We start from the raw sequence: 22,832 nt of genomic DNA on the forward strand, positions 1-22,832 counted from the left end.
CAAAAAAAATTTCAGATAAGGTGCTAAAGATTCAAAGCAAATGGAAGAGGAATGAAGAAATGTCAAGAACAACTGTCGTTTTTAAACACTAGCACTAGCTAGCCATTATACATGCTACATAGGCTGAAAAAAATCTCCTTCCCGTGCTTCTTGGCGTGTGCTCTCATGATACATGCTGATGTTCATTTATGTGTTCAAATATATATATATTTTTTTTTAAGTTCAAGTGTTTAATGGGTAAAAGAATTAATTGAGGTGTCTAATAAGCAAAAGTCAAAAAGTTCAGATGTATGATGATGTATTTGGTCTAATTTATAATCTATTTATATTATATTTTGACAAATGTATATAAAAGTGGGAAAGAGGGGGGAATAATTGGATAGACCAAAAAAAACACACATAATTATATTATATTATGATAATAAATGGTTAAATTTAATTGGCTATTGAAAATAAATATATTTAAGTAAAATAAAAATATTATAAAATTAAAAAAATGAAAAAGAAACTCTATATTTAGTATTAGGAACTTAATAGAATTTTCATATATTATATCATATACAAAAAGTTAACAACAAATTATATAAAAAATTAAAATTATAAAAAAAAAATTAAATCACGAATTTATATATATATATATATATATATATATATATATATATATATATATATATACTAAATTTTTTGTTAATACATAGAGAAAAATAATTTAAATAATTAAAGTTAACTTAATTTAAATTAAATAAAAAATGAAAAATAAAAATTTAAATTATGATGTATGACTCGTAATTTTTTTTTTAATACTATTGAGTTCCACTCACAGTTTTTTAAGACCACTTCAATACAATAAAGTTAAAACTTGATGATATGGCCAGTATTTTTTTTAATAGAAAAGGATGCTACCGAGATCAAGAAACTAGCAAAGAAAATTTAAGTGTTTTTGGATGCCAACCAGCTGGTTTCAGGTCATCATGTCTTAGGCAAGCTTATAAAAGCCCAGCAAATTTAGCCAGCTGTTAATTTATTGTGTTTCTAATATCAATATGCCTTCAGCCATTAGCTAAAACTCTCTCTCTCTCTCTCTATAATTGGTCAATTGTACATTTATCAACTGGCCTTGTTCATTTTCTTGTTTAGTAAATTAATATAATATAAAGTCAATTCAATATTATATTAGCCTAATTCTTATGTCAATTTCATATTTGAGAGTGAAAGGTAGTTCGTACGCTATTTTCAAGTGTGCTGAGCGCGATTTTATCTTATTTGAAGTTGCAAGGCTATAAAATGAGTATAACCCTATCTCGGTTATGGATAATCCTATTTGCTGCAATTTGCACAATTTTCATGCAAATATTCACAGCAGAAGGATTTTCCTCCAAAGAAGATGATAAAATAGTGAGTTTGCCAGGGCAACCACAAGTCAGTTTTCAGCAATATGCAGGGTACATTACCATTGATAAAAAACAACAGAGAGCTCTTTTCTATTACTTTGTTGAAGCAGAAACAGACCCTGCTTCAAAGCCTCTTGTTCTGTGGTTAAACCTCCGTTTTATTTAACTAGTTGCAGCCTCTAAAAGATACATAGTATAACTGGCAAGTGAATTATTGTGATCATTTTGCAGGGCCTGGTTGCTCTTCTGTTGGAGCCGGAGCTTTCTATGAGCATGGCCCATTCAGGCCAAGTGGTGGAGAGAATCTGATCATAAATGAATATAGTTGGAATAAAGGTGCCCCCATATAACATTGTCCACGTCTGCCTCTCTTCCTTTGTATTCTATTTGATTCAGAAAATATGTGGGGTTGGTCTTCCCCTTATAGTTGTTACATGGTATTGTTTTTCTTTTAATTGTGTGCATTGACCAACCAAATATCTAGCTTTTTGTTGATTGGACTCAACTGGGGTTGTAGCTTGTAATCTCACACGAGTTGCAGAGATTCCTCCAATACTATTTTGTTTGAAGTATATAATTTTAACTTTCCTCGTCTCGGCAGAAGCAAACATGCTATATTTGGAATCTCCAGCCGGGGTTTGTTTCTCTTATTCTGCTAATAAATCTTTCTAAGACTCTGCGAACGACACTATTACAGGTTAAGATAACCTTCTACTCCAAATAAGTTTGTTTAATGCTTAACATTATACCTTTGCATGCCTTCAGATTCAAAAGAAACATTTTTTTTGGACACATTGAAATAAATGGCAAAACGTTGGGGTCTCAGGCTCTGCAATCTAGACTTTATGGCCTGTTTGCTTAATCAGTTTAAGTTCTGGATTAATATTTTGAAATTATGGGAATTCACCTTTTCTCTTTTTTTGAAATAAACATAATGGCTCCCTGGAGCCAAAAAAGAAAGGCCTTAAATTTATTTTCTGGATTTGCTTTAATCAAAAGTGTTGATATCAGACTCTTTTTCTTTTTAGCACAAGACAATCTCATATTCCTGCAGCAGTGGTTTGTCAAATTTCCTGAGTACAAGAACAGAGATTTCTTCATCACTGGAGAGAGCTATACAGGTAAATTTAGCTCAAGGAAACACGTAGGAAATTCCTGTCTCCTTGTCAGATACCTTATTATCTGGACTTCTCGTTTTCAGGTCACTATGTCCCACAACTTGCGAAGCTCATTGTTGAGTCAGGACTAAATTTCAGTTTGAAGGGCATAGCTGTAAGTAAAGCATTGAAACAAAAGTGAATTCTAACACCCATTTTCCCTCCATACTTATATAAGTTATTTACATTTTCAGATAGGAAACCCTCTCTTGGAGTATAATACTGATCTCAACTCAGAGGGTGACTATTACTGGTCTCACACCTTCATATCAGATGCTGCTTATGAACTTATCAGTTCAGTATGTAACACTTCACAGCTTTGGAGAGAGCGCATGAGAGGCTCTCTTTCAGCTGCTTGTGGAGCAGTAAGCGCTCAACTTTCGTCAGAAGTTCCTTTCGAAATTGATGATTATGATGTAACTGTCGATGTCTGCGTTTCATATGGGCAATCACAATTCAAAGTCCACAATCATCCCTTGAAACCAAAGTTTCAATTTTATCTACAAGAAGCTTCTAATCAGCCTGTAAGCACTCTAGGAACCCACCAACTCTGCAGGCAACATCCTTTTTTAACTACGGAGAAAACTTATTATTGTATACTGCTTGTCTCTACACAGGAAGCTGGAGAGAATATTGATCTTTGTGTACAAGGAAGACCCATGTTTACTTGAACAGGAAAGGTGTGCAAGAAGCTCTTCATGCCCAGCTTGTTGGAATCAGCAATTGGAGCTTCTGCAGCCAGTAATTAATAATTATCACCCCCTAGATTTAAATTTTGCTCTTAATCATGAAATTGTACGTTCTGAATCTTCTGATATAAAATATGTATATTGCGGAGTAGTCAACTATGATGGGCAAAACCTAGAAGATACCTACTATTGATGTCGTGGGCTCACTCGTCAGTTTAGGCATTCGAGTTCTAGTGTACAGGTATGAATCGTTAAGCATATTAACATATTTGGTAAACGGACACAAGTTCTAGTCATATTAACATATTTGAAAAAAATTGTGCAGCAGAGATCAAGATTCAGTTATTCCATTTCTTGGGACAAGGATTTTGGTCTCAACTGCAACTTACAGACCTCGTTTGAAGATAAACAGGTTTTCTAGCCTGAACTAAATGATGACTTGGTGCTTGATCTTTCCCTTTTCTTCTTAATTTTTCTTTTTCACAGGTTGGTGGGTGGACATAAGTATATGGACAGATCCTAACATTTACAAGTATCAGAGACGGATCTCACATGGCACCCTTTCATCACCCAAGAGATCACTAGCATTATTTAAAGCATTTCTAGCAGGCATTCCACTTGCCTAATTAAGAACATGGATGAAAATTTCCAGCAGTGAATTCTGTGTCCTTGATAAATCACTGCCATTTTTCTTTCTTTCTTTCTTTCTTTTGGAAAAAAAAGGATTTGAATGTCGATGCAATTCATTTACTATTGAATCTCTGTCTAGCCTTTATGAGCAGCTTAACAAAAACATTCATGAAATTTAATAAATATATTAAAGAAATTTTTTATTGAATAATGAAGCTACATATACACTCCCACATAAATATAAAGTAAAATAATGAGTTTAACAAAATCTATTAATTATGGCAAGATGTTGATTTGTGCATTAGTTATTATAAGTACGAAGTTAAACATAATTCTTAGTAGCTGTATTTCAGAACTTCATTCTCAAAAAAAAAATTCATTTAAAACAAACATATTAATATCAGGTTCTGAATATCTTTACAGAAATGGAGTACATAAAAAGGGAAAAATAAAATATTTATTAACACATGAATATCTTTAAAGATTTAGACATTAAAGTAATAAGAACAGTGGGATGGATTTTAGAGCTTAAGTTAGACATTCAGGCGCCCAATCTAAAAGACCGCTTTCAATCTTCTCCCAAATGTCTTCCTTCAAAATGCAACTCCTTTCTTCATGGTTAGAGATTGGCTTCATCTGTACATCCTCTGTGTAATAATGCCAGGTTGGTATCACAGCATAAGAAATTTGCTTGATATTTACTTCCTCCATACAATGGTTCCAGCATGAAACAGGGAGAGACTTGTAACAACCACTTTCTCCTTCATTTGTTGGCTGCTTATATGAAAACTGAAACAAATGATGAATAATAGTAACGTAATTAAGTTATGAAAAATTCCAAGGTTCACTTCTGCAATTGGAGTTCCCATTAAGATTGATATGCATTTATTTCACCACAAAATAAAATTAAGCTATAATGGCATTTACAATCTTAATGGAGAAAACATTACTCAACTAACTCCTAAACCAAGCATTAATTCAACATTAATTCACATTTGGAATTACTTCTAAATTTATATACTATCATTCCTAATTGAATTCATCATACCTTAAAAAAAGATTTTAAGCTGGAATCTATGTGTAGACTTTGCAGATGAGGAGAAATCCACAGCATAGCATCCACAAGTTCGGCAGTTGTAAAACTCTCATCTTGATTTGAAATTGAAAGCTTCAATTCTTTCACTTTACATAATGGAGGAGATAAGATTTGTCTTATTTCCTTTGGAATAAGAAAGCTCTGCACAAATAAACCACAGAAAATCATAGTTATAAGTGAAATAAACTCTGTACAAATAATTAATTCACCACCAGCTAAGACATAGCTAGGAAGGCTTTTTTTTATTTCTAAAGCCCATGGTGAACTAAAATCTACACAAGAATATGTATATAAACATTCAAATAAAAAAAAAATACCTTTCCTGTTGTACTTATCAACTTCCAATTCAGTACCTTGCAATGTTGGTTGAACTTATCGAGAAATTCAATCCATCTAATGTACCAAGAAACATCCATAATTTTAGATTCTAAACACAACATAACCTTGGATAGGATCAAATCATTTGAAGAAAATGAAATTATATCGCCAGAGTATGAAAAGCTGCTTAAATTAGGCGTATCAATCTCAATTCTTGCTAGCTCTTTGCAAGAACTTATGTGAAGTGTATGAATATGGGAACTCCAAATCTTAATACTCGTCAACATAGGGCAACTATACAAATTCAGGTTTTCCAGGTGAGCAAATTTATTCAATTGCTCATTCAGCCACTTATCAGTAATAGGAGCTTTAGATATTATTAAGCTCGTCAAATTTTTCAAGGAGACCACCTCCAATCTAGAAGGCCAAGATGGACCATGCAGTTCCAATGAACGGAGATTATGTGCTTCCAACTTAATTTGTTCAAGATGTTCAAGCCGTTCCACGCGGAGTTTTAAGAGATTAGCATGATGATCAAGTATTTGTAGAGTCTTGAAACCAAAGCACCAAATGAAATTTAAGTCTTCAATCAGAGGACAGCCAGCCAAAAGTTTGGTGACTACGATATCATCTGCAAAAACAGTAGTAAGAGACAGTTTTTTCAAGAAAGGTAATTTTATATCTCCGCCAGGGTGCAGCTTCAACTTGCACTTTTTCAAGTCTAAGACCTGTATTGAAATTGCATTAAAAACAGGTTGAGGCAAGCTGTACGAGTACTCTTCTACATTGCCGGATGGACCAACAGCAATTTTTAGGTCTTTTACATGACTCCCCAAGGCATGGCAAATCCATCTGTCCATAGTGGATACTACTTCTGGTCTTTGGTGAACCGCAGGAACGATAACCGTGAACTTGGTGAGAGTAATCATCTGCCTGCGACGGCATAACAAAATCTGTTCAACAGTGTCATACAACTTCTGTCTGTTGTTCTCTAAGTCTGGATAGCGGTAAAGATTTCGATTGCCACTAAAAATAGCGTTAAAATCAAATTCCAAAATCTGGAACGCGTTCCATGCTTGAAACCAAGTCTTTGACAATGCACTGGTTTTCGCAATTTGTTTGATGGGGAGAAAAGACAAGATATGATGTAATATATGCTCTGGCAGCAGAGAAATATAATCCACTGCTGCTTCTACCCTCTCGTCCATACTCGTCCAGCGACCAACTGTCAGCACAGATCCTTCTGATTTGATTAGAATTTAAGATTCTGAGCACAAAATAAATAAAATTTTGTGGTGTGCAAAATTGAAGAACAAACAAGAATATGAGAAACGCAAAAAGTTTTTAGTGTACAAGCCATAAAAAAATTTAAATTTTAAATACATAGAAATCAAAATAACGTACCTGATAAAAGGACGTGGATTGCTAAATGCAAGAGAGAAAGAAAATTATCTTCTCCGCCAGAAAGAATTATGTGCAACTATAAATGTCTGGGCTGCTATATATACTGGAGTTGAATTCGAGGAATCCTTATCAGAGAAGGATTAGGTTGCTGAAATTATATTTAAAATCTTTTTTAGCTTTCCTATTTTGAATAGAATTTCTTTTATATGTTATTTATATGCTAAAATTTAAAAAGTAAAATTCTAATAAAATTTAAATACTTAAATGCACTTATTTATTTATAAATAAAGGTAAAATTTAAAAATAGATATATTTATTTTATTTTTTTAATTATTATTTTAAGTAATAGAATTTAAATTAACTATTATTTTAAATAGTGAATTTCAAATAGAAAAGACTAGTAGAAGATTATTTCTCTATCCAGATTATATCCAAAACCAAAAATTTAATAGTTTACATTTGTAGTTTTTTTTTTATGATTTTTATTAATAATTTATCAAATTTTATAAAACAAAGTACGAAAATTTTATTATAAATTTATTTGAATTAAAATTCTTATTATTATTGAATTGAATTCTCGGTCATATACAAATTATCTTAAATTATGCATAGATATTTATGTTATAATAATGGGGAGAGTAAAAAAAATTAAATTAAAAAAAAAACAATTCTTTAGCCTTAGGAATGGGAATACATCTCCTAGAGTATATAAAAATTTATTCAATAGAAACAGAAATTCGGAGCTAATTGTGGAAAAAGAAAAACTTTATCCTAATGTAATAGGAACTTTAAATTTAATAATTATTTATTTTTGTTCTAAATAATTATTTATTTTTATTCTAAATAATTAAATACACAATTTTTATTTTAGTTATTGACACCTTTAAATAACTCTTATTACTTTATTATAATATAAATAATATAAAATATTTAAAATTCTTTATTTTTTATGGTATACCATATAAATTTTTATAATATTAAAATTCTTAATTTCTTTTTTTAAGTTTAACTATACCCTATAATGGTATTTTTTGAATATATAAGATTAATTCTTTGAAAATATATAAACAATGGCTGCAATTAATTTTTTTAAAATAATAATATTTAGCACAATTCAGTGATAGAACTTGAAATTTTATTTAGAGGGTTCACTTATTTAACTAATAAATTTTAAGCGTGTGTGTATATATATATATAAATTTTTTAATTATTAAAATTTAAATAATTATAAAAAAATAATTTCAAAACATAAATTTTAAAAATCAAGACATTTTACAATTATTTTTATATATTAAAATAGCAAATGATAATGGCAAACTAAGAGAATTTTTATTCATATCATTGCAACTTAATAAAATTTTAAGATAAAATATTTTTATACATATTTTAAATTTTAATATATCATTTAAAATATTAAAAACAATAGTGTTTTTTAGAAAAAAATAAATAAATTATATAGATAGTTAAATTCTTTATATATATTAATTCTTTCAATGTGCCTTACACATTATTATACTCGTTATATATACTTATAATTCAAATAAAATAAAATTTTATCTACTTTATGTAATTATTTTTCATTTATTTAGTTTTAATATTTTTATTGCAATTTTTTAAAATTTAAAAAAAAAATTTAACCATATGATCAAATTATAATAATGTGTTATTATTTTATTAATTTAAATAATAAAAAAAACTTTTTTACTCTCATTATGTTTTTTACTTCTTTCATTATCCTTTTGTAAATTATTTTCCTCCTCTCATATCTCTTTAAAATTTTTTTTTAAACTTTTAAGTATTATTTTGTTAAAAAATAATAAAAATGTTATTAAAAAATAATTTTTAACTATTGTTTTATTAAACTAGATTTAAATGAATTAAATTGACATGTTTAATATAAATTTTTAAAATTATGATAAAATTGTTAAAATTAAAATAATATAATCTCTTTTTCATCTTAGAAAAGTATTTTCAATTGGCTTATGCAATATGTTTATTTTTAGTCTACCCTTATACTAAATATATTTGAACAAAATTTTATGATATACTATCTTCTATATGATACTTAAATTAATTTAAAATAATTAGACGAGTTTCAATGTTTCAAGTACGTATTAAACTAAATAATTAAATAAATTTGTCATTATAAGCCATCAAAATATAAGAAAACGAAAATCCAATAAATTCTACTACCCTTTTATTGAAATTATCAAAATACAATATAAATTAAATAATTGAAATCTGAACATTTTATCAATTTATTTTTGTAATTTTAAAATGACAAAAACGATGGGCTGTATTCATTTATTTAAATTTTTGTGATTGTATTTATTTTTAATATATTAATTTAATATTATTATATTTTCAAGTATGTTGATAAAATTCTATTTAGTTTAAGATATATTAAAAAAATCTCTAAGGAAGTCTATTTATTTTTATTTTGATGCATTTATTAAAAAGTCATATAATATTTGTTCTATTATATTAATATTTTATGTTTTAAAATATATTTATATTGCTTATTAAGTTAAGGCATAATTCATTTAGGAAATAACTTCCATTTAATTTGTTTTTTTATTGTTCTTTTAACTTTTTTTCTTAAATTTCTTTTTAGTTTATATGTATTTTTATAATATTGTAAATAATTAAAAAAAAAGATATTGATAGAATTCTTTAAAAATATATTAAAAAATTATGAAAGACCAAAAGAAATTATCTCTAAATTATTTTTTTTAATTTATCTGTTTAGTAAAAAGTCATATAATATTTTTTTTCTCTTATATTAATAATTTTATGCTTTAAAATATATCAATGTTATTTATTATGTTAAGGTAAAATTCTATTGAAAAAGGACTGCTATTTAATTTTTTTTATATTTTCTTAAATTTTTTTAATTTATTTGCATCTTACAATATTGTAAATGGTTTAAATTTTTCTTAACTTTTTTAATATATAAGATTTTTGAAAAAAGAAGTGAAGAATTTAGTATGGTATAGATTTATTATTTCAATAATCCTTTAATATCCGTTAATCAAATTTGAATTTATTATTTTATTATTTTCATTGCTCATTTCCCATATATTTAAAATTCTTTTTGTAGTTCTCTCTCTATATATATACAATTAAAATTGAATTTATAAGTTCTAAATGTTCCCCTCACTCACATACACAAATATATATTAACATACACAAATATATATTAATTTAAAATATAAAATTGAGATTTTTGCTAATTTATTGAAAATTATTAAAAATATTTATATATTATATATATATTAAAAAATTTTATAAAGTTGAGTGGTCAATCAACCACATTCAAGAACATATAGCTCCATATTGCATTAGCCCGCTTAACAAAAATTTTCTTGCTCCGCCCCCTACGAACAAGATTCAAGAGTCAACTAGACTTGATATTGAATTACATTGAAATCTTCTTTGAATGCTCGTTGAAGAATGTTAATATTATCAAATTGGGAAATGACCCTCTATTTATAGAGATTTTTTAAGGGTCCTCTAATTTGTGTAAAATTCTTGTTTTAATTTAATTAGTCCACTTGCTGCAAATTGTAATTAGCTAATAATTAAATATTTTAATTTTTTAAATAATTTCATTGATTAATAAATTAATTAAAAATTAAATTTAATTAACCAAATAATTTAATTGACTAATTAATATCATTATTAAGCTAATAATTTAATTATGTTAAAATTTATTTTTCTATAATTTATCCATGAAATTTATTCATTGAATAGGTTCATTTTGAAGGAAATTGTAATTTTCTTTAGGGACATAGTTTCAAAACATAGCTTCAAGCCGGTTGTTATTTAGAGACATAGTGTGTGTGTTTTCTCTCTCTTTTTTTTTTTTTTATAAATTTAATGTCTTTTGATTAAAATTAATCTATAATCTATTTATATCTATCTATAATCTATAATTTATAATACATATAAATGTATGAAGAGGGAGGGTGACATTGACTTTGCCAAATTTATAATTTTTATTATTTAAATTTTATTAATTTTTTTAGAATTTAAATAAATTTAAAGTCATTATTAGTCCTACTAGCACTTAACTTCTAATTAATTAAGGTTTTTATTTTTACAAAAAACATTATTACAATCAATATAGAATTTTCTAAAAAAGAATTAACTAAAATAAAAATCATGTTTACAAAATAAAATTTGTTACTTTCATTTCTTCTAATAAAAAATTTTGATCAATTTTTGGAAAAAGAGTTGCTATACAATTATAATTATGAATTGTTAAAAGTTTAGAATTTAACATTACACATTGATTATTAAAATTAAGTGAATCATACATATATTATGAAGCATAGAATTGTGTTAATATTAAAATTTTTATTTCATTTTGACAATTCCTCTATATTGAGATTGTTTTGTTATTATTGATATTTTTATTTATTTATATATAAATGTACGAAGGGAGAATATTAGAATTTTCAAAAATACCCAAAGTAAATTTATTTTATGACAATATAGGATTAACTTTAATTGGCTATTAAAAGTCAATTTATTTTTAAGTTATTTGCATTGAAATAGGAATCTTAGAGAGTTTTTAATTTTTTTTTTAGGAATGTTATCTGTTAAATTAAAGAATGAAATTAATAGAAAATTACATAGAAATTTAATAGTTTTTGCCATTAATAGCATCATCATATTATTAAAATTTTTATCCAACTAGTTGTTATGAACAAACTCTTCTATTATAATACTTCACTATCCATTTATAACTATAAATTTTTAATATTTATATAACTCAAAATTTTATTAAAATCATTAAATTATACATTGTCTTAAAAAAATCAGAAATTAATATTTAAAAAAGATTAATTTAAATTTGAATATGTAAAAAATATAAATGACAAGGAACATATATATGAATAAAATAATATATAATTACATTTATTATTTATAAAATTAATAAATTAATTATATAACTTTATAATAACATTAACCTTCTAAAAAATATATCAATTTCAATAATTAAAACAAAATATTTTTTTTCATTATATATATATACACATTAACTTTGCCCAACTGCCATTCATTTTTTAAATTAATTATAATTATATTTTTATTATTAAAATTAATTTTAAAGTTCGTATAAATTTAAAATTCTTAATTTTAGAGTTCATATAAATATGAAATTATTGATTTACTTATTCTTCACTTCCATTAAATATAAAATTTTATAAGAAGTAATTAATTAAAATAAGAAATTTATAAATAAAAAATAAAAAATATTGTTAATCTATTTATTAATCATAATTATATTTTCATTGTTAAAATTAATTTTAAAGTTTAATATAAAATTTTGTAAGAAGTAATTAATTAAAATATGAAATCAATAAATAAAAAATAAAAATAAAAATATAATTTATCTAACTATTATTTATAAAAATATAAAAAAATATACTTAAAGCGACAGATAAATGCTTCATCGCCAATAATGCATATTAAAGATAATAACATACTAATTAATACAAATTCGTCTCTAAACTATTTAGTGATAAAAATATGTGCCACTAATAATTTTAACAATTAATACCCTCTAAACATTATCGCCACTAATGTTTTAGAGATAAAAATTTTATTGCTAAATCTTTTAAAATGTCAATTTTATAAAATTATATATTATCTCAAATAATTTAATGACAAAATATTTGTCACTTAATGTTTAATAATTTTATTTTTTAATATTATAATAATTAATATAATTTAATATTTTAATAATAATTCTAGTTATATTAAAAAAATATTATAATTCATAATATAGTAATTTCATAATTATAATTCTATAAATATTATTAATTATTAAAATTTATTTAATTTATTTTAATAAAATTAATAAGTATATATATAATTAAATAAAAATTTTGCGTTAATTGCATATTGAAATAAAAAAAAATTGTTAATGAAATTTAAGTAGATGAATCGCATCATTAGTTATAAATTTATAATTTATTTTAATTATTTATATTGATAAAATATAACTTTAACCAAACTTAAATTTATTTTTATATATAAGAAAATTTTATTTATTTCATTTTCAATAAGAATAAAATATAACTCTCTCGTCTTCTACTTCGACGCAGCCTCCACCATCCCCAGCGACTAGAGGACGCTAATTGGGGAAGTTCATTTCCTTGGGCAAGTTCATTGACCTGGTAGTGAACACGGAGAAGACGATTTTCTTTGCTGCTGAAATTTTGCAATGGCTTTTCTGTTTAACAAATTTCAAGAGGTATGAACAGAAATCTCTCTCTTTTAGCGTAGTTTATCTATTCCGTTCTGTTTGGTTCAATTTCATAGTAATTAAATGCATAAGAACATAATCGATTGTTTAGGTTTATGTTTTTGGGCAAATGAGTGCATTTTGGTTCAATTACACGGTAACTAGGATAGTATCGAGCTTGTATGAACTCAAGTTCTCATCCATTAAGTTGAAAAGAATTTTAAATTTTTTATCAATCACTTGTCTGAGGATTCCACAAATTATTTAATCCAATAGCTAAAAAATTTGGTGAGCTAATTTGATCTTGAACCTTTTTTTACACTTCCCTCTTCTTGATGATTATTTGTGGGTTTTTGTTTATGATTCTAGGCAGTGAAAGTTCTTGCAAAAAGTCCTACATTTGCCAGAGATCCAAGGCAGTTACAATTTGAAGCAGACATAAATCGCCTTTTCCTATATACCTGGTAACTGTTATTTGTTGTTGAAATGATCACTGGTTATAATTTGCCCTTTTTCTAATGTAGAATCTATGTGGACGATGAGAACTTCATTCATATTATCGTTTACTATTTGCCAGAACTTCATTCACATTATCATTTAGCATTTGTAATAACCAAGTAACCATTACCAACTCAGTAGTCCTGTCACATTTAAGATGTGCTGCTTAAGTGTTATTTTACTGTTTTCTCTTATTCTAGCGTCTCGCTTCATTTATTTCTGCAGTAATTTATCTTCATTGCACATTTAGATCAGACTCTACATTGCACATTTAATGTTGATGTTTCTCTTTACAATCTGATCTCAGCCTCCTACATTGATTTTACCACTTGCAACCAAGTACCGTACTAACCTTTAAATCTCTTGTTTTAATTTTAGGCAAATCATTCATGATTAAGTAAAGAAAAAGTTCCTAAATAAGTATCTAATGATGCCAAGATCGGAACATATTCCTGTAGTGATAAAATCTAATTGTCTTTGATTTGAAATATCACAGTTTTACAGGAACACCATGTGAAGTATTAACAGCTTCTAATTAAGTTAAAATAAGCTAATATAATTTTTTTTTATCCCTAGGATCCACCATTTGTTTTTTTATAGTAAAAAAGATCATGTGATTGTGGGCTTTGGTCTTGTTTGCTAGCTTAAATGGTAAAATCTGTTGGAACTTCACACAAGTCTCAACTCTTAAAGGTTCAATGCTTTATCAATTTTAACCTATTGTTTTAAGTTAATCCCTTCTGCTTTTGACTTTTCAAGTTGGTAACAATTTTCGTCAATATTCATGCAAATTTACTATTGTTTTTGCTATTGCTGATTCAATTTAAATATTAGGTTTTAGTTGTTTTAATTTTCCTGTTACCATAGTAACAAAATACCTTTCTATCTCTCTGCCCCAACTTCTCCATCGCCTCGATAATTTCATCAAACAACTGGAATGCAAATCTGAAACTCCAAATCACCCAGCTCTTTCTCCTTTCCAAACTGTATACAACTCAATTCAACTCAACTAAGCCTTTCCAAACTGTATAAAATAACTTAAAACCTACACAAGCCATTATGACTCTGCTCTGAGAGAGAGAGTCTTTCTCCTTTACAAACTGCATAAAATAACTTAAAACCTAGACAAGCCATTATGACTCTGCTCTCACAGAGAGAGAGAGAGAGAGAGAGAGAGGACGTATTTCAATTATAGCTGATGGATCTTTTAATTTTAGTAAATTAGTCTGTAAATTACTACATTTGTTTTTCTATCAATGGGTTTGGAGTGTGTTCCCTTGTTAATCTGGCGTTAAAATGGAAGGTAAATGTAGATATAACTTGTTGACTAGAAGAAGTGGCCGTCTTTTGAGCACCAAGAACCGTCAAATGGTGGCATTTTGCACAATTATCTCTCATGAAATTGCTTAAATTGCCATATGCAATTCACATTTTGCATTTGCAAAATGATATTGTTTGGTTATCATGAGTGGCTTTTTATCCAAATTAGTCACTTTTGTTTATGTTAGAAGTCCATTTTAGCGCCACTTCCAAATGGCTCATTAAATGTTTCTAAGTAACGTAGAATTGTTTTTCTTGAAATTGTAAATTCTTTAGCTACAATCGTTTGGGGAGGAATGTTGAAGAGGCAGATGCAGAAGAGATCATTGAAATGGCTAGTAAAGCTTCTGTTGCTGATCAGGAGAAGCAAGTCCAAGAAAACATCCATTCTCAAATTGAAAATTTCTGCACAGCTATGGATGAAATTCTTCTTCCTGATATGAATAAGAAAAGTGAGCCAGGTGAACCACTTGGGCAGTCAGATACAGCTTCTTGTCATAGTGGCCTTAGTTTGGCTGTGGGAAAGAATGATCAACCTACTGTTCGTCCAGGTGAGTTTGCTTTCATGATTGTATTTACTACTTGTTAGTTCTATTAGTTTTCTGGAAGCCTTTAAGTATTATTATCTTGGTTGTGTTCTTAGAAAATAATCTTGTGAAAAAATACTGTTTCTTTTGAATATATATTATTGGATATTATAGTTTTTACTCCTGTATTTGATTAATATACTAAACATAATATGGATTTGTTATTTTTTATATATTCATTAGTTTGGTTATTATATGTTTGGCTTTAATTTATTTAACATTTTTTGCCTCTTCCAATCCCTATATATATATATATGATGTGTATTTTCTTGACAGCTGTTAGTTAAAACAGATCTTCCTTTATTTCTTTAATTCTATTAAACCTAGCTCTAATTCTAATAGATCAAGTTTTCCTCTGATTGTGGCCTATGTCAGCAGTAAACATAAAACAAAAATAAAATGGCAGAGCAGATGTGCTAACTTTTTATAAAATAATCCTGATCCATTGTAACTTAGACTGTTGGGATGATTGTGTGTCACCCTACTTATATTTTTGCTTCTTTCTGATGTTCTTTCATTAAATGGCTTCCAGAGTCACAAATAACCAGTTTCTTTGTATTTATGTCTTTCTTGTCCTTATTTGCATCTGATTCTGAGATGAGTCAGTCTGGAGACTGCAAAATTATCCAGAATAAATTATTCACCAAATAACTGATAACCATGTGTTGCTTAATCAGTTGTGGAATTGTGAGCACTGTCATTGTGGCTAAGACGTTTGTATCTAAATTTGACTGAACTTCTATTCTTCTGATTACTGATGATTTTCAGCACAGCTATGTCTGAGACAAGACCATTGAAAAGTGCAGAAGTTTCATGGAGGTTGAAAGATATCATTGGCTACACACTTGGTCGGAAGGCATCTCAGATACCCCACAAAGAAGCTGGACAAGGCTTATTTGTAGATGGTGAAGCTGATGTTGGCACTGTGATTGCCTTGTACCCTGGCGTGATATACACCCCACCTTATTATCGTCATATCCCTGGATACCCAAGAGTTGATGCCCATAATACATACTTGATTACAAGGTATGATGGTACTGTTATCAATGCCCAGCCCTGGGGTTCTCGGGGCGAAGCCCATGAAGTGTGGAATGGATCACTTGTGCCAGAAATCAGGCCTAATGTGCAAAGTAGCGAGAAAGGTTCGGATCAGTTCTGGAAAATGCTCATTAAGCCTTTAGAAGGGATACAAGTGAGGTCCTAGAGCGGAGGAACCCATTAGCTTTGGCTCGTTTAGCCAATCATCCAGCAAAGGGTATGGCTCCAAATGTCATGATTTGCCCTTATGACTTCCCATTGACTGAGAAGGACATGAGAACCTATATACCAAATATACCATTTGGCAACTCGGAAGAAACGAATATGAGAAGATTTGGCAGCTTTTGGTTTAGATCTAGAGCAAAAAAGAGTGGGTCTGATATTCCTGTTCTGAAGACTCTCGTTTTGGTGGCTACTAGGACACTTTGTGATGAAGAAGTGCTGGTGAACTACAGGTTGAGCAACTCAAAGCGACAGCCAGAGGGGTATACTCCAGTGGATGAAGAGGAATACCGAAGGAGATAAAGCTAGTGAGTGAAACTTGAACGTCAAAAGTGTTGTATAGGCAGGGTTTGTGCCTCATGGAGCATACTTATGTTGCACCAAGGATCTGGCTTGGAGCGTACCTCATTTTCTTCTTAATTTTTAGGAATTGAACTCTCAGTTTTCAACCTCTTAAAAGCTAGAACGTCTAGGTTTGATAGGTTGGACTATAATTTAGAATAACAGGACTGGATTATCTTATTGAGTTAGCAAAACTTTAGGGGTGATAATTTTGAGTTACTTGGTCTATCATTTGTTTGATTCTCAAGTGTAAAAATAACCCAATTAAAGATGGTGAATCTTTCATATGTTGGAATAGAAGGGGCGGCAACATTCGGTCTAGAGCGTTAATGTAAACTAGCCTCCCAAGCAGCAAGAGTGTTGCTCCTCCCAAGCAGCAAGACTGTTGCTCCACCCAAATTCTTAATATTGACCTTGTAACTCACCCAAAAATTTGACTATTTTTTAGTATAAAAATCATTGCCTTGTATATGGCAAGACGTTGCTAAACCTGGTTCCAGGGTCTCACACATTTCAGGTTTTTTTTTTCAAAATTATTTGTCACATTTAGAAAATCAAGGAGCATTAATCTTTCTTTTTTTTTTTTTTCTAATTTTACCATTTATCTCTACTAAATATAATAAATATTTGTATGCAATTTTTTAGGTGAAATAAAGGGTAATTTTATCAATTACTAGTATGTTTTTATGAAAAAAATGAGATTATTCAATCAATATATACCTTAATTACCATGCAAAACCCAAATGCGAAGGCAAAAAAAAAAAGGAAGCATGACACCATGTTTTGCCTACAGAATTGCAATCCACATAGAAATTTTAATTTAAAACTAAAGTTAAAAAACAAAAAGTCAGTAGATTAATTTTAAGAGGTATAAAATATTATCCATATAATCACTTGAAATTGAAATTGAAACCACTTATCTATGAGAGGAGACTCATGATTTGCCACAAATAGAGGACACGCGGCGTGTCCTCTATTTACCACACTGACACCAATAAAATTTGTCGGAATATTTTAATTTTTTATAATTTTAAATATCTATGTCCTTATTACTCATGTATTATGTGTTCTTGCTGCTGATCTTGAACCCATGGATGTTTGTTTCCTGAAATTCACCCAAAATCATCTCGAGAAAGACAAATTCTTGTAAACTGTCATTTAGTTGTTTGAAACAAGTAAATTAATTGCTACAGTTACTTGGCTCCCGAATGCTTCATGTATGGCAAGGTAAATGACAATATCAATGTATGTGGTGTTGTGCTCCTTATGCTTCTTGGGAAGGAAGCCTATAAGCAGTAATCATCCAAAACGCCAAGAAAGCCCTAGTTATATGGGTATGTCCTCTTTAACTGTGGAATTCATTAGTACTTCATTTTTGCTTTTGATTTTGTCCATAAAAATAACTTAATTTACTTGTCTACACAAATATTAATTAGGCAAATATTAATAAGCCTAGTGATATTGTTTTATAATTTTTTTTAAATATTAATTAGCTAAATATTGAAATATCTCTTGTTTGTTTAATGTTAGATTACATATTTTTATTTATTATTAAATTTATGTATAATTATAATTAATGTGCAAATTTTATATAATATATTAATTTATAAAGATTAAAAAATGTCTTGTCAAATTAATATAACACAATTTAATATTAATTGTATTATATCATGTAACCTATAAAATAAAAAGATCAAGGATTATGTTTGTTATTAAATTTTTGATATGATTTATTAATCGCGTCATATTCATGTTGACTTTTAATCGTGCTTGTATTATATTTGTGCTAATATGAATGTGACTTACCAATCTGATTTGCCACCCCTAGAGACTCCTAACTTGTGGAGAGGGCTATGTTTTGGTCTGATACCCTTAATGCTATTTGTACGAATTACAAACCACACTTGAAGTTAGTGGGTATTATTGTTGAAAAATTAAGATACCTTATTTAAAGTAATCTTATATACTCACAAACAGAGTAAAATATAGTATTATTATAATTATATATTATATATTATAGAATCCTTATCTAATAATGACCCGTGGTAGAATTACATATATATAATTAAACTTTAATAACTATTTTTCTTTCACTTTGAGAAAAATTAAAGATCATTATTAGAGTTCTATCAGACTTCCCATCCTATCCTAAATAACTCTTATTACAAATTTCAAGATCAAAGATAAATAGAGTTCCACACTGTATGATGCTAGTGATTCTATCAAATTCTTAGTCTCTAACAGATTCGAAAACACTGATTTAAGAGTCAGAATATTTCATCTCTAGCAGTCAAGTAGTTTAAAATACGTACACTCAACTCTCCAATTGGTGAACACTAGATTTATATAGTGTAACAGTTTCAATGCAAGACTCTCTACCATTAATTTGTAATCGAGTCGGATGAGTTGAATAAGAAAGAGTGATGAGGAATAATTGAGTATATTAAATAAAAATGTGTAACTATTAATCCTGAAATTATACTTAGAAAATATTTATGATATAAATTAATTAATTTAATTTTTAATAAAAATTAGATGAGAAAAAGAATAAAATTTAAATTTAAATAGAAAATTAATCTAATAATTAAATTAAAGAATTTTTTAGAGAATAATAAATCCTTATCTTAATTTTTAGATGGACAAATTGTCATATTATCAAATTCAAGCATATCCTTTTTTGTCAATTCCATTATTCTCTCATTTTTCACTTTTATATAAAATATATTATAGATTATAAATAGATATATAGATTATAGATAAATATATAAATTATATTTTAATATTATAAATTAATTAAAAAATTTTATTAATAAAAATTAAATTATAAATTCTATAATTAATTTATTTAAAAATTGTCTTTGAAAGAAAAATGCTATATAAAATGAAGTTAAACACTTTGAATTTCAATTGGAAATCCATAAGTTTTTATAAAATATATATTTTACCAAAAAAAAAAGTGAATTTCTGTTTATTTAGTTAATTATTAAAAAAAGACTAATTTTTTTTTAGAAAAAAAACATGAAGTAACGATTTTGAAAAAAAAAAAAAACTGATTTTACAATTATAATTATTGCTGTATAAATTTTTATTTTAAATTATATTATAATAAAAATTTAATTAAGTATACTTTAAATAAAATAGGATTAAGAATTTTAAATTTATATAAATTCTAAAATTATATAAATGATTAAATTTTAAATTTTTAAATAAAATAGAATTTAAATTTAATTTTTTTTAAATATAATAATAATTATTATTATTATTCTTTAGTCAATCAAAATAAAGGTCAATCTATCACTATCAAATTCAATCATGGATAATTTTGACAATCCCATGAATTTATAAGTACTAATAATTTTTAATTTATATAAATTTAAAAATTAAATTAAATAATAAAAAAATAATTATAAATACTGTAAATAATGAAAGGTATTTTTTTTTTTAAATTAATGTCCCCTTTCACACAAACACACACATTTAGGACTTAATTTTTTTAAAATTAATATCAATTTTAGATTTTGAAATTTGTTAATGAACTCATATTTTAGTCTTTAATCATAATATTATAATTTTTTTGCTACATTTTAATTTTTGAAATTTATGTAGTTGGTATCTTATTATTTAATCGGAATCAAAGAAAATGGTTACTGCCTCATGTATGGTCTCGATTCAACATATTGCATGATATATATCTGTTGTGTAATACTTCTATCAAGAATAACTTTTATCATAATTGCTTTCTGGTCATGTGTTTTTTCATTCTTTGCACATGCTCTAGTCATTTCTTTTCTCTACCTAATTGATTTCTTATCTTTTTTTCTAAGTACAAATGCATGAATAAACAGACACACAAATCTGTTGATACTTCAATGAAATTTTCATGTACAAATGCATGAAATTTCTTATCTTTCATGTATTTTATGCTTCAATGAAATTTTCATTTTTTGAATCAATATAAATGGACTCCCTCTTCTTCTTTCAAAATCAAAGTGCCATATACAAAATTAATACATTTTCTCTAAGAAATAGTGATTTTTTTTTTCTGTAATTTCTTTTGCTTTTGCAAATTTTTCAAGAATGGTCAAATTTGCATTAAAAATCACGGCAAAGCTTGAAAATGCAACTGATTTACAACCTGCTGGTGGTGCTGATAATGGACTACCATATCTTTTTAAGGTTAATTAACTGTTAACGTGTTTTCTTTTTGTTAATTTTTAAGTGCACTAATTTATTTGTGTCTTAATTGCAGTTACAGTGTACAACGTGTCAAGCAGTAAGTGATAAACATATTTGTTTAAGCACTTCTGATCCATCGTCAACTACATATAAGGTAATTTGTAGGATTAATTATTTTGTGAATTTAGTAGAATTATGAATTTTTAGATAATTTGAGAATATTTTAAAACTTTATTAAGTCAAATTATTTAAAGATGCAACGTAAAATTTGAAAAATTACTTAAATGGTTTGGTAGGTTTTTTCAATAGAAAATCTACTTCTAAAATGTTTTGTTCTACGTAATTTTCTTAGTTAACTGGACTAATTGGGTTTCACAATCTATTTCGTAGTGTAAAGGATGCAATGCACAGGGGTCGGCATCCTTAGTTATCGGCTACGGCCAACCTGTCACTAAGAGCGGACAATATGCGACCCTCATGCACATCAACTGCGATGGTTTTGAACCAGAGGATTTTATTTTTAGTGGAGACTGGGCATGTCGATCAGTAAGTTATAATTAATGTGATTTAATTTTTAAAATTAAATTGTTAAAAAATTTTAAATAAGTTTAAATAGTAAAATTACAAAACAAGTTGATATATATAATTAATGCAATTTATGGTTTCTAATATAATATAATTTTAAAAAATATTTTGAATAATAATGATGATGAGTTATAAATAAATTTAATATGTTGAATTAAAATATATAATATAATACACAGGCAATTAAGATTCTTAGCTATTATTTAAAAAAAAAAGTAATTAGAGAATCATAACAAACAAATTATGTTGATACTAAAATTGAAAGGATCAAATCATTAAGGTCTGATGAGAGAGTTTTTGTTATATATATATATATATATATATATATATATATATATATACTCATCTTTATGACTTGGAATTAACTATTAATTGTTCACTTTTTGTATCTTTGGAAATTAAAGGTTGTCGATGGAAAGTATCATGAATTTCAGTTTACTGATGGAAAATTCGAAAAGAAGAAAGACAAGATAAAAATGATTATTTCTAATTTAGAAGCCATTTTTGTGATTGATCGGACATAACGAGCACTACAAGAAAAGTTAAAAATAATTACGAAAATTACCGACTACAAAATTTCGTGGGTAATTTACCGACGAATTACCGACGATTTACCAACGAAAAGAGAAATAAAATTTAAATTAATTTTTACCGACGAAATTACCGACTAATTACCGACTAAAACTTTACCGACGATGAAATTTCGTAGGTAAAAGTGGTGCCTAACATTAGCGACAAAAGTAGCGACCAAATAATAAAATAACGACTAAATGTTTCATCGGTAATTACCAACGAAATGCTTTTCGTAGGTAATAATAAGAAAAAAATAGAAAATAAAATTAAAAAAAAAATACCTACGAAAAATTTTTCGTCGGTAATTACCAACGAAAAGTTTTTCGTAGGTAATATTAAGAAAAAAATAGAGAAGAAAATTTCTAAAAAGCTAAAAAATTTTACCTACGAATTTTTTTAGTCGGTAATTACCAACGAAATGTTTTTCGTAGGTAATATTAAGGAGAAAATAGAGAAGAAAAAATCTAAAAAGCTTGAAAAAATTTTAGCGACGAATTTTTTTCGTCGGTAATTACCAACGAAACGCTTTTCGTAGGTAATATTAAGGAGA

General features: G+C 27.2%; 2 protein-coding genes and 2 pseudogenes across 2 annotated transcripts; 3 read left to right on the plus strand and 1 right to left on the minus strand.

Moving 5' to 3' along the window:
- Positions 1 to 1,284: 1,284 nt before the first annotated feature.
- Positions 1,285 to 3,863, plus strand: LOC110650871 (serine carboxypeptidase-like 45; annotated as a pseudogene).
- A 1,348-nt stretch (positions 3,864 to 5,211) lies between these two features.
- LOC110650873 (F-box/LRR-repeat protein 25-like) lies at positions 5,212 to 6,489 on the minus strand. The gene is made up of 2 exons (XM_058143275.1): positions 5,317 to 6,489; positions 5,212 to 5,235 (listed from the first exon to the last, which is right to left on the minus strand). The coding sequence occupies exons 1-2, from the start codon at positions 6,487 to 6,489 to the stop codon at positions 5,212 to 5,214; spliced, it is 1,197 nt and encodes a 398-aa protein (XP_057999258.1).
- A 6,286-nt stretch (positions 6,490 to 12,775) lies between these two features.
- LOC110650803 (uncharacterized) lies at positions 12,776 to 17,278 on the plus strand (annotated as a pseudogene).
- A 3,747-nt stretch (positions 17,279 to 21,025) lies between these two features.
- Positions 21,026 to 22,233, plus strand: LOC110659527 (uncharacterized). The gene is made up of 4 exons (XM_058143276.1): positions 21,026 to 21,124; positions 21,198 to 21,278; positions 21,515 to 21,670; positions 22,114 to 22,233. Exons 1-4 carry the CDS (start codon positions 21,026 to 21,028, stop codon positions 22,231 to 22,233), a joined length of 456 nt encoding a protein of 151 aa, XP_057999259.1.
- Positions 22,234 to 22,832: the final 599 nt, after the last annotated feature.

This window comes from Hevea brasiliensis, chromosome 3, assembly GCF_030052815.1.
Source record: "Hevea brasiliensis isolate MT/VB/25A 57/8 chromosome 3, ASM3005281v1, whole genome shotgun sequence".
Classification (NCBI taxonomy): Eukaryota; Viridiplantae; Streptophyta; class Magnoliopsida; order Malpighiales; family Euphorbiaceae; genus Hevea; species Hevea brasiliensis.